At 47.8% G+C, this 12264-nt stretch overlaps 1 protein-coding gene across 1 annotated transcript; it reads left to right on the top strand.

Annotated features, from left to right (window-relative positions):
• Positions 1-6438: 6438 nt before the first annotated feature.
• Positions 6439-11304, top strand: PtA15_13A389 (uncharacterized protein; the record flags this gene model as incomplete). The annotated part of the gene is made up of 8 exons (XM_053162581.1): positions 6439-6472; positions 6509-6603; positions 6683-6714; positions 9489-9531; positions 9616-9838; positions 9908-10267; positions 10329-10357; positions 10414-11304. 8 exons carry the CDS (start codon positions 6439-6441, stop codon positions 11302-11304), a joined length of 1707 nt encoding a protein of 568 aa, XP_053026544.1.
• Between the last annotated feature and the right edge of the window lie 960 nt (positions 11305-12264).

The raw sequence follows: 12264 nt of genomic DNA, 5'->3' as shown, positions 1-12264 counted from the left end.
TCAGGGCTCTTAAAGAGGAATGAAAACTTATGTCAGCATCATATGTGTACTTAAAATACATCAAAAATTATGTATGTAAAATGTTTTCAGTTTCTACAATGACTAAAACCTGAACCAGAAATAAATTAAAGGGGATTAAATTTGGTTGGTTCATGTCACCTGCCTACTACTGCCCTAAGGTTTTCCTGGTACTCCACCCCAAGAACTTGGAATATACATTTTTCAAAGTTACATGCAAGTTTCAATTGTACAGATTTAAAATTGCCTTTTTTTAAATTTGAGAAACCTTAATCCACTCCAATAAATTTGGAATGAACATCTGTGCACTCCAAAAAAAAAAAAAAAAAAAAAAAAAAATTGCTTGGAAAAAATATTTTTGGAGTGGAATTCGGTTTACTCCAAAATTTTTGGAGTGCATCGTGGTGACACTCCAAAAAACAGGCTTTTTTGGAGTGTAATTTTGTTCACTCCAACAAAATTTGGAGTAGACTATGGTTCACTCCAATGAAAGTTGGAGTGGACTAATGTTCACTCCATTTTTGGAGTGGATGAAGTAATTTTTTGGTGTGGATTTAGCCTGCCCCTTGAATTACCCTCACTGGGCGGCCTCTGTCAAGGACACCGTGGACACCGTCACCAAGAAGCCCAATTATTTCAGGATCAACCGTTACAAAGAAAATCCAGATGTTTCCTGTGGCGTCCTAGCGGTCATCAAAAATTCAATCGATTCGGCGCTGCGCTCATTGCTCAACGGGATGAATGCGCACGGGGCTTGGACTTCTTGCGAGTGGTGATTTGCCACTCCCTCCTGGTCGCTTCTCGTCAGTTGATGGTCTGACATTGCGCTAGCCCCGGATGCCTCAGACTCACCTGCTGCCAGCTATGAGTCTTTGAAGAGGAGCTGGCTCAACTTGGAGAAGCGACTGGGGGGGTTAACAACAGATAAGTTGTTATCCCTCTCTTTCCACACCAGCTTGAAGCGTTACAATCAGACGCTGACCGATGTGATTGATTCTTGTCTGGCGATCGACCCCAAGCTCAAAATCGAGTCTTCCAAGGTCCTAAACATGGCTTCTCAGCTCCATCAAGCGGGATCAACTTTGTTGCTGATGGGCATGGCGTCCCAACAAGGGTCTGGATCCGCATGAGGTGGAAGAGGTCATGGTGGTTTTGCCCCGAGAGGTTCGCAAGGCCGTACTGGGGGCCAATCATTGTCAAATCACAAAGGACACAAGGCCAATTTTTGGGGCAAGAAGTACCTCACGGCCGAATTCCCCTGCAACGTTTGCTGGGAGTGGGGCCATTGGGCGCAGGACTGCCCCAGGGTCAAGAAGGGGCTACCACCACTAGAAGATCCCCGGAAGCAAAACCCAGGATGGCAACCGAAGAAGTCCTCAGTCTTATCGAATCGATTAGTAGTCTCTGATGGAACCCTGGTGTCCGTCTTGGCCAATCCAGAAAACGCAGGAGACGTACTCTGCGATACGGGAGCGACTAATCATGTAACGTCGCAGTCCGAGTTCTTCATTTCCCTGCGACCGGCTAATATTCAACTTCATGTTGCATCTGAAGAATGGATTCCCGTAGACGGAATTGGAGATGCCAGGATTCCAACTGCTCACGGTACCCTACTCCTCAGCAACGTTCTCCTATGCAAGCATGTTCGCGGCATGGTCTTTTTGGTTGGTTTCTTCAACAAGTGGGACGGCTTGGTCGGTTTCTCAAACGGATCTTTTGCCTTCAGTCAAAGTGGTTGGCGATTCCCGTCATATCTGGATAACTATTGGTGGTATATTTCAACCACTGCCCCAAATTCCTCTGTTTCTTGCTCCAATACTCGCCACTCCAGTCCAATTTTGTCTTCTCTGTCCTCTCATACCTGGCATGCCCGCCTGGGTCATTTAGCAATGCAAACCTTGAATAAGTCCATCACAAACAACGCAGTCTTAGGGCTGCCTGACAAGCCCATCAGTCAGCCGTCAAAGAAGTGCAATTTGTGTTCCCTTGCGAAAAGCACCCATTCTCCGGTGAAGTCGCCGACCCAACAGATTGCGGACAAGCCTGGCTCCATAGTGTCAGTAGATTTGGTTGGACCATTTCTGGCTGCTTTAGATGGTAGCACATATGGACTTGTTGTCCACAATATTTTTTCTTGGATGACGTCGGTTTTTGGTTTGAAGTCGAAGGATTTGGCGGCGAAGGAGGTTATGTCCTGGATCGAGAATTTCAAGAAGCACTGTTCCCATGATGTACTCTATATCAGGTCGGATTGCGGCGGAGAGTTCACCTCCAACAAGTTCAACGACTACCTGAAGAAGCATGAGATTTGGCACAAATTGTCGGTACCTTACAAGCACCACCAAAATGGCAGTGTAGAGAGAACCAACCGGACGCTCCTGGAAATGGCCAGAACATTTTTGATTCATGCGAAGCTTCCAAACTCACTTTGGTTTCTTGCATTCAAACAGGCGGCCTTCATATTTAACAGGATCGTGCACAACAATGCGGTCAAGACTCCCTATGAGTTATGCATGGGCAAGACACCTTTGCTAGACATGGTCAAAGTTTTTGGGTGCCGGACTTATCTCCATAACATCAAATACACCAAGCAGTTTGTGCCGCGGTCATCCGCCCTCATTCACGTTGGAATCTCGGACACCTCTCATGGATGGATCCTCTGGAATCCAAACTCCAAGAAGCTTGAGACTGGAGCCTCAGTAATTTTTCATGAGGACAATCTTCCCTCCCAAATGACTAACTCTGGAACACTGAATGCCGTCTTGAACTCCATACAGGCACTTCATCTAGGGGATTTCACTCAGATTTGGGAATTTGAAATTCAGGACGCCTCCCTTGCTTTGGCAGTGTCTTTATTGCCTTTTTTGTCAGATGCTCCCAACACTTATGATCACCAGGCGATCAACTAGAAACTGAGCGTTGAGTGGATGAAGGCATGTGATGCCAAAATCTACATGATGATTTTGTTAAATGTCTGGGAGGAAGTTCCAGCCTTGGATAGCTTTGAAGTCCTCAACTGTTGTTGGGTTTTTGCTCTCAAACGGGACCAGGAGGGGGAGATCGTCAAATTCAAGGCAAGGATAGTTGCGCAGGGATTCCAACAAGTCAATGGAGTGAATGTAGGAGAAACCTTCGCGCCTACACCCACTTTCCCTTCTCTTTGGCTGCTCTTGGCAATGGCTTCGCGCTTCAAGTGGCCGGTGGCTTCCTTTGATGTAAAGTCGGCTTTCCTTCACAGTGATATCAACCATGATGTCTACATTCGACCTCTGCCTGGCGTCAAAGTTTCTTCCGGCTGCGTCCTCAAACTCCGGAAGGCATTGTACGGAACAAAACAGGTGAGTTGGTGCTGGTGGCTTCATTTGAAGACCAAATTAGCAACTATTGGTTTCTTTCCCAACCTTGAAGACCAGTCAACTTACATCTACAAGGGATCGGATTGTCAGACACTGAGACACTAAGTCCATGTGTCTACAATGCATAGTACATGTCTTCTAACCTAATGGTTAAAGACTGCTTTAAGAACTGACTCATGTACATGAAGTCAAGAGTTCCCTTTTTTGACAAAAAGTAGATTTGGAGACTTCTGATAACATCAATGTTTGAAGTAAAAAAAACAATTCAAAATTTCTGAGACCCCTCAGCCACCCTGGATTAATCCTAAAACTTACAATGTCTTTTTTTCAGGAAGAACAGAATGGTGTATGTAGAAATTCATGAATTTTATCAGGGAAAAAAAAGAAAAGATCCCTGTGGCTTGAGGCTAACACAGGGGGAATTTGAGATATTATAGAAGAGAATTAAGGCAACATGGAACACAGACAAAGGTATCAAGAGGAATAAAAAAAATTGATCAATATAGTTTGATCAATATACGCTATACTGATCAATATACAACATCGCAAATTCATCCATATTGGTAGTGATACTGGCTGATTGCTATCTTCCACGGGAGGAAATTGGTGATTATCTTGAAAGAGCTGATCACGTGATTGAGGTATTTCATGCTGAGCTTTGTCTTGTTGTAGTCCCTGGCGTTCAAATACACTGCCTTGGTTGCTTGGTTCATTTCCACGGCTGCCTGTTGCAACGGTGGGTAGTTATGTTGCCAATAATGGTAACGCAACGGTAACGTAACAATTTTTCAGCCGTTATTGTTACCATTATTTGTAGCGGCAGGGCGTTACGGTACCGCTGCAATGTTACAGATAAATATTGATGTTCGTTACGTTACTGGCGTCTACGGAGCGCCAGATAACGGCCAATTTTGGCCGGTTACGCGTTATCTGGTGGATAACGCGCAGTAACAACCTCAAAAAAAGAGCCCGTTACGTTACACGCGAGGCCTGCAAAGACCCCGTTACAAATAACGTAACGGGCAGCTGCGGGTAACAAGGGTAGTTACATTACCCAAATTACGTGAATAACGTAACGTAACGTAACTACCCATTGCTGCCTGTTGGGCTTTGTCGAGTACTATTGGCAATCGGAGTCAGCTGATTTTTGTTATTGCTTATATGTTTAAAAGGAGATTTTGCGTACTTATCTCTGTTACTAACTCGAGCTCTTCCTCCTTTTCCTCTGTTTCTTTTGGTGGGGGAAGGGTTGGCTGTGTGATCTTTTCCTGATCTAGTATTGGCGACCATATTGGGTAAGTTTTTATTTGTTCTTATGATTTCAGGATTTGTTAAGTCACTTACTCTTAAGGAGTTTCAATGCTGCTGCCTTTGGATCAAATTGGTCCTCAAGTTTTCTCGCTGGGAGAGTGGCGGGGTGCGGTCGTTTCTTTTCCTGGTACAGACTGAGGAAAAATCCTGGCAGGAGCAATTCTGTGTGTTGCGCTTGTTTCTTCTTGGCTTCCGTTTTGCTTGGCTTTTTTGGTTCTGGATGCTTTGTAGCGGTTTGGTTTGTTTGAGCTGTCACGGTCTGGGTGGTTTCAGCGGGTTGTGCGGTGTTAGACACTAGACCCGGTCAAGTGCGGAGAAAAAGTAGACAAAACGCATCAGATATGTTCTGTATGGGTTTAATGTATGTGTATTGTTTTTAGTTTTTTCTATGCTTTTGTTCGCGCGCTATGTTGGAAATGGAAAGAAAAAACTTGTACTTTGTATTGGTTTTTCAATGGTTTTTATGTAAAAAAAACTGATGTATTTGCGGTAAAAACTGCGGATAATTGCTATTCTAGCGGAAAAAATGAGGCAAAAATCAATGTAAGGTCAGTTTTTTCCGTGAAAGGTACTCTAGGTAAAAGACACAATGAGGCCCCCAATTGTCAGCTGTGTTTATGAAACTTAGGGTAAAAACCCGTCAGAAATAAAGGTTTTTGCCCTAGTACTATAACTGTACTGAAATAAAAGACTGGAAATATTGTGCCAAACTTGTTACGTGGTATTTAGCCACTACAAGGGTTTAAAAACTCTTATGTAAGAGGAAGATCTTTGTAATTAATAAGGTTTATTGCCATTTGCACCGTGCACCGCTCAGAAATCACCACAACCAAATCACCTTGGTTTGTTGCCAACCCCCGCCCCGTCCAAGCTCCCATTTTCATGTTGAACTACTCTCCACAACTCTTCTCCAGCATTGCACGTTTTTCAGTTTCAGTAGTAGTTGGTCGTTCTCATTAGAGCAGCCTAAGTTTTTGGCTTGCTAACATTCCTGTGTATTTCTGACTGGCAGTTACGCGTAGCAAGGGCCTGAATCCAAGTAACATAGCGGGCATAGACGGTTGAGTTGTTCCAGATGGCAGTTAAAGCAATGGTGATGGCAATTCTTTTAAAGGTTAGCAGCAATCAATGTTGAGGCTTGCTTGTTTTAGTTATGTAACTCTTCAATGTTAACAAGATGATCATTTTTGCACAATAAGAAATCCCAGGGCCAACCTGGTGGCACCAGTAAGGATGATATAGCAATCAAGTAGAAATTGGTCTTGTCAAACGTACCACGCATTGAAGAGCTTTCAAACAGTCAATGTAACAACGTCACTGGCTCAGACTGAATCCTCCGACGGTTGGTCCAATGATTTTGGAAACGGTTCATGTGAAAACTGATCAAGATGTTTAAGATAGCAGATGCAGCCACGCAAGGCAATAGAGAAGATGCTGTGCTCTTTTTTGTATTCACTCTGGACTCCCCGACTCCTTGGTTACAACAACTCTTGGAGTACCATCAATCAAGCCAGAAATCTTGAGAGTAAAATCCTCAGATGCTATCGTACATTGCAGCAAATCTGCAGCTGCAGCAAAAAGATTGGACAAGACGACAATTGTCTTCATAAAGGGAACGGTCCTTCAGCACTTTGATGTAGGCTTCACACCGTATGTCAACAAAAGCATCAGAGAATTGAGGGGCCCTCTCCCATTAACCATATTTGAGAAAGAATGGCAAGAGGAGGCTGGCCTCCCAGCCTCCACACCACGCATGGTTTTCTATTACCCCATCCCCCTCATCCACGGTTGACAGGTACTAACCACTCCGCCTTTACCATCAGCACCGTCTCAACACCTCCCACACGCCCTTGATGGCGGCGGCGGCTGCCGGCACCTTTCTTATCCCTTAATCGTGCCCCGCCACCCGCTTGACAAGGTCATCAAGAAACCCCACTCCTAGGTCTGTCCTCCTCACCACAATCACCACCCTCCATCTGAACTCCGTGTTTCCCTAGCTCCCCAAGAAACCCGCCCCCTCCTCCTTGCTGTCATGTCCGGCCTGGGCGCCCCCGGTGTGGTGACCCATTTCGTGGTCAGCTAGTCAGGAGCATCACCGCCGCCGCCGCCAGCCTTGGTCAGCAAGTAGCAAGAACTACAATCACCCCTCAAGAGTCTCATCCATCCTCAAGACTTCGAGACCCTCAAGGCTTCAAGAATTCACTCCTCAAGACCTCTCAATCTCAAGATTTCCCTCATTCCCTCTCATCCTCAAACTGCTTTCCTCCCCCACTTCTTTCTTCTTTTTCCTGGTTGTTGCTCTTTGTTTCCTTTCTTAGTTTTATTTTCTCCTGTCCTCCCCTGTTTCTTTGTTTATTTCTCCTCTTACGCGCGTTGGTAGGTTTCAGAGTGGAGGGTTAGTTTTGTTTTGTGTTGGATTTGTTTTGTTTTGTGTTTTGTCTTTGCGGGCATCATGACAGGTCCGCTAGATGTCACAAAACCCAGGCTCTGAGTTCAGCCCAAACTCAGAGGATGGGGCGGCATGAGCTCTGTACTGATCCAAGTCAGAAATTCATCAAACCTTACACAGCGGGGCAAATCAAGAAAAGGCGGTGTGCCACATCCAAGCCACATGCAGTCAACGCCACGGATGCAACACTGAGACCTTGGCATTGCCCAGCAATTGCGCCAACATTAGGGGCGCACCCATACCATCATCGCGGCGCCTTGCCAACCGTGGCGCCGTTGGGATGTCCCCAGCACGCTTTGGGTACTGTTGCGCAACATCAGCGTCCGGATGGGCAGCCCCGGGCCGCATCATGCGTGTGATCAATCAATGACCCAGACAAGCCAGTGGCGCTTCAGTCCCACAGGTCGCATCCGACTCCTACCGCCACCAGGCCGGGCCCATGGCGGCCCTGTGACACCACAAGTCTGGCATCTGTCTTCCATGATGATGAACGGACTTGTGAATCTTGCCACTTATGTATTGCTTCTATCATCAACTGAAACATAGCCGGCTTCATATCCTCAGAGGCTCAGACACCTCACAACCAATTCCTCAGGCAACCCCAGTTCCCTTGCTGACCATCATCCAACCAACTATCATCCACCCTCTCTTCTTCCCTCCAACTCCCCCTCCAACGCACCTGCTCTCCCCACCCTCAAGCGTCAGGCCCTCGGCCCCTCCCCCAAACTCTCTCTTGTTATTATTTTATCGCCGGGCTCCTGTCGTTCAGGCAGAGCAACTCTAACAGTTGTCAATATTCTTCTAATTTGTATTTATCTCCCCTTTGGATTGATCCCATCACCACCCAAATTTACAGAGCATTCAAATCCATCTGAACATTTTTTGATGGTTCTTGAGGATAGAGGAGACGGTTACTTAATAGGACTGATTTCATATTTTGTTGGAGAGCAATTGAGTTCCAGTCTTGTTGGCAAGCGAGAGTTTCCCCATGAACTATTATATTCTAAATATTTGTGTGCCCTGACCCTCGGCCAAGTTCCAGTACCCAAAGACCCGCCCACGCGAGTCCCAAGGGCCCCGCAGTTGCATTTGCCCCATCATATGTGGTTCCGCAGAGCATCCGCCTGCCATCAGTCACCAGGATGATCCAATTGAATCGGATCCCGATGGATCTGGCATACATTGTTGGTGCCCAATTGCTCAGCTGCAGGTCGCTGCTGAGCGCCTCAAGGCACCCGGGTCAAATATCCGCAGGTTGCCGCTCAGGGCTCCAGGGGTACCCAATCAACTATCCGCTGGCAGCGGCTGAGCGGTCCCCAACCGGGACCCTCCAGCAGAGTAATCCTCACCCCCATGGGACACCAAAGGGACAATCAAGGGTGTGTCACTGTGGCGCGCCAATCCCATTTACGCAACAGGTGCATGATCAGATTGCACAACGGGGACGTTTTGTGACGCCCCAGGTGCGTCACAGTGGTGCGCCCCTAGGACATGTCGAGATTGAGCGCCACTGTTGCGGTCCCAGGGGCGCAATCTGATTGCCACCGGGGCGCTCCATTGGCCCCGGGGTGTATGGATCCTGATCCTTCCTCATATTCCCTGAGCTTCCCTTGATCCCTATTTCCTGATCACTTCGCCGGTGTGGAACTTCTGCGCAATGCGTGATCTGAGCTTGGAAGGGAATATAGCAAAAACTAGGTAAGTTTAGGCCAAAGGTGCTTGAAGGGCTGCCTTCCTATAATAAACTCTGGGAGAAATTTACACTAAGAATTTTAGTGTGGCTAAATCAGAAGAATTATTCTTAATCTAGACTGCTTCAGACCCTAAGAACCAGGAATCTTGTGCGTGGGATGAGAGATGTTATAGTTTGACGTAAGTGACTTTTTAGAAGGGTCAATTAATATTTGTTATCCCACTTTCTTAAATCCACAGAATTCTAGATCTGTAGATCTAAGTTTTGGGGTGTTTTTTTGTCACAAAATGGGGCAAAACTTGCCCCTTAATCTCACTTGGCACGTTGAATATCCCCAAAGACCCGAAGGCCCTATGGATGACCCTCCAGCTGTGCCGGAGCAACGAGCAAAAGTGGGCCGGTTGGTAAGCTGTCCAGGGAGGGCCTAACCAAGCAGTTAGGGGGCGGACAAAACCGAATCCCCTGCGGATCAATGGTCCCACTTCCCTCCCCTTATATACCCACCAGCACCACCGCACCACACCTCTCGCCACACCATGCCTCGCCAACCCGTAACTGCCACGGGGAGGCTCCTGATACCACGCCCGCCCATTGCCCTGGCGAAACACCAACCAAGAACGCCCCACGCCACGCCTTCAGCACGCCCCTCTGTCCAAAAAAGGCCACCCAGACAGAGCCCCGAAGCGCGGCGCCAACTGGCAAAAGTTTGTCGACAAAGGCCGCAGGGTCTCTGTCTCACAGAGATTGGAGGCTTGCGCTTCGCGCGAGGGGCCTTCGCTCTCCTGTAGGGCAAGCGCAACTTCTTCTCCACTCTCCTCTCGCGCGCCTCGGGCTCCAACTCCAACCCCACCTCGCCCGGCCCCTCCTTGTTCTCCGGATCCGCAAGTCGCAATCCCTTTGAATCCACCTTCAACCGTCCCTCCAATCCCAATCACCACAGTCGCGCTCCGAATCATTGCTCAGGCTTCGAGACCTATGGCACGTCTAATCAGGCCACGGATCCTGCCCATCGTACGGCCTTCAACCGAGTTTATATCCTTCATCTCATCTAATACCTATCTGTTCTTTTTTTCCGTTCAGCTGACAGGACAGCTAGCCCCGGATTAAATCCCTCATACACCACCGCATCAACCCTGGCGTCTATGAACCTGAAACTGACCCCCTTGACGCCCACCCTGCCCGTCTCTCAAAACTCGCAGCCGCTCTGCGGTGCGATCCTTGACAACAAGTTCCTGCTGATCAGAACCAACAACGGGCTGGACTTTGTCCCACTTACCGCCTTCGCCAAGTCCTCCAATAGCTCGGATTGTTCCCGTGGCTCGGTCCATACCGTCAAGCCAATCAGCCTGATCAAAAAGACCAGGTTCAAGAGCTTGAAGGTCCTCGAAGTCAGGAGCAATATCTTGCTGGCCATTGCTGGGCAGAATGATCATCTGAGAGGTGAGGATATCTTTTTAAAAACATATATATTGTGGGCTCACCCTCTTTTCTTTTTGAACAGTCTATGCGCTCGATGGGATCAGAGCAATCGTTGCCAAAAAATTCAAGATCTGGAAGAAAAGGAGGATTTCTTTTGGCTGCCCAAGACGTTGGCCCGAGTCACCCCGCACAAGGGCAAGGAGCGCGTCTCCAATCCTCAAGCACAGCCCACCGCATCCAACTCACCCCAATACTCCCCGCCTCCGCCCTATGGCAGTAAGCTGGGGCCTGGTCAAACGATGGCCAAATCAAGCTCCTGCGAACCTGCCTCCCCTGCGAACCATCAGGCAAGCCCGGCATCCCGATCCCCAGGAAAATCAGCCCTGCGCCGTAGCAGCACCGTGGGCAGTCGACTTCCAAGCGCATCAGCGGCTTACGAACTACCCGACACTTGTCGAAGCAGTTTGTACAGCGCCTCCGATGCATCCTCTTTCATCTCGCACCTCGGACTCGTAGCCCCGACGACACTCACATCAGCCCTTCAGTCGCTCAGGGCCGAGAATTCTGATTGGCTCCCTCCAAATCATCCGGCTCTTGGCCAAGCGCCCGTCCAAGTTGGTCTTGAACAAGCAGCAACTGAAGAAAGCGGGAATGGATCTTCCCAACCCGGACCGCCTCCGATCCTCAATATTGATGATGATCTCGCTCATTGCTCGAACATCACGGGTGCTAACCATGTCGGGCCGGTCGGCAAACCTGATCAGGGCACTCGAGCAATCCCCGGACAAGGGGGCCCGGCTGCGTCCCAAGGAAGCTCGTCAGCAGGGGGAACGTTATTGACCCCGAAGCCAAGCCGGGCCGGGATGAATGATTCTGAGCGCAGCTTGCCTCCTCGGCTCAACGGGGCTCTCCTGCGAATCCGCTCCAACAACGAACACAACTCACGGCGAGTCAACTCCCTCTTTTTTATGGCCCCGTGGACCCCGTCCTGGTCGACCCTTCCGTCAATCATTATTGAACCTTCCCCGCACTCAAAGAGGCCCTCATGGCCCCCCTAAATTGCTACAAATGCAAACTTTTCAACCCTGTCATCCTTCATCCCTCCTTCAATCCTCTTCCTCCATCTAGCCATCCTGTCTTGTCCACTCCTCCTCCTTCACAAACCTCCCAATTCTCTGCTCACTCCCTCGTTAACCTTAACTCTGAAGTCTTTCCTTGGGATGCTAAGAAGGGTATCGGCCTCCTCAACCCTTGCTAAACTTAAAATAACATCCCTCCCATCCTCTACATAGTTCTCTCCCTGATTCTCAATTTAATTGTGCTCAAGCTTTTGAAAAGTAGTAATGTATGGTTGCTCAAATCATAGCCTATCCAGTCAGTTCTTTATTTTTCAGCAAACAACATATGAGAGAGAGATATAGTGACTGGATTACCACTCCCTATCAAGCAGCGAAAGAAACCTGTGTTGCCAATTGCTTACCGTGCCTCTTTCCTTCCTTGAACAAGCATTGCTCTGTTGCATGGGTGTTGTGATTTGCTGTTTTTTCATAGCTTTGCAAGTTATCTGTTTCTATGAATGCAAGACACACATTATCTCATTGTCAATCTATTAAAGCTATTCTACTGAAATTTTCTCAATGAATTTGAGGTTTATATAGAGATGTGTATTGTTGGAGAAAATCATTGTGGTTGGGTCCAATCCCAACATGTTTTCTCACAAAATTTTAATTAATGGCCAACCAGTCACTGGGGTAGCACCAGGGCTGCCAATGAGGAATCAGGAACAAGGAGAAAGCTATAATAGCCAGGTTTTCCACTGGTGGGGGAAATGGGGTGATCTGTTGCTTGGGGCAAGATGCTAGCAATAGCATGTAGTGAGGTGGGAAACTCTCCCTGAAACAACACTGAAACAAATGCAATACAAGAAATGTATATGGTAAACATTTCACATCAAAGATACATACCTACATGTCGAAATATTTTTTTTAGCCATTATATACAGGATAATGGCTAAAAAC

The sequence above is a fragment of the Puccinia triticina genome, chromosome 13A (assembly GCF_026914185.1).
Source record: "Puccinia triticina chromosome 13A, complete sequence".
NCBI lineage: Eukaryota > Fungi > Basidiomycota > Pucciniomycetes > Pucciniales > Pucciniaceae > Puccinia > Puccinia triticina.
Note: the sequence above shows the minus strand (reverse complement) of the source record. Positions and strands in the feature narration are given on the sequence as shown.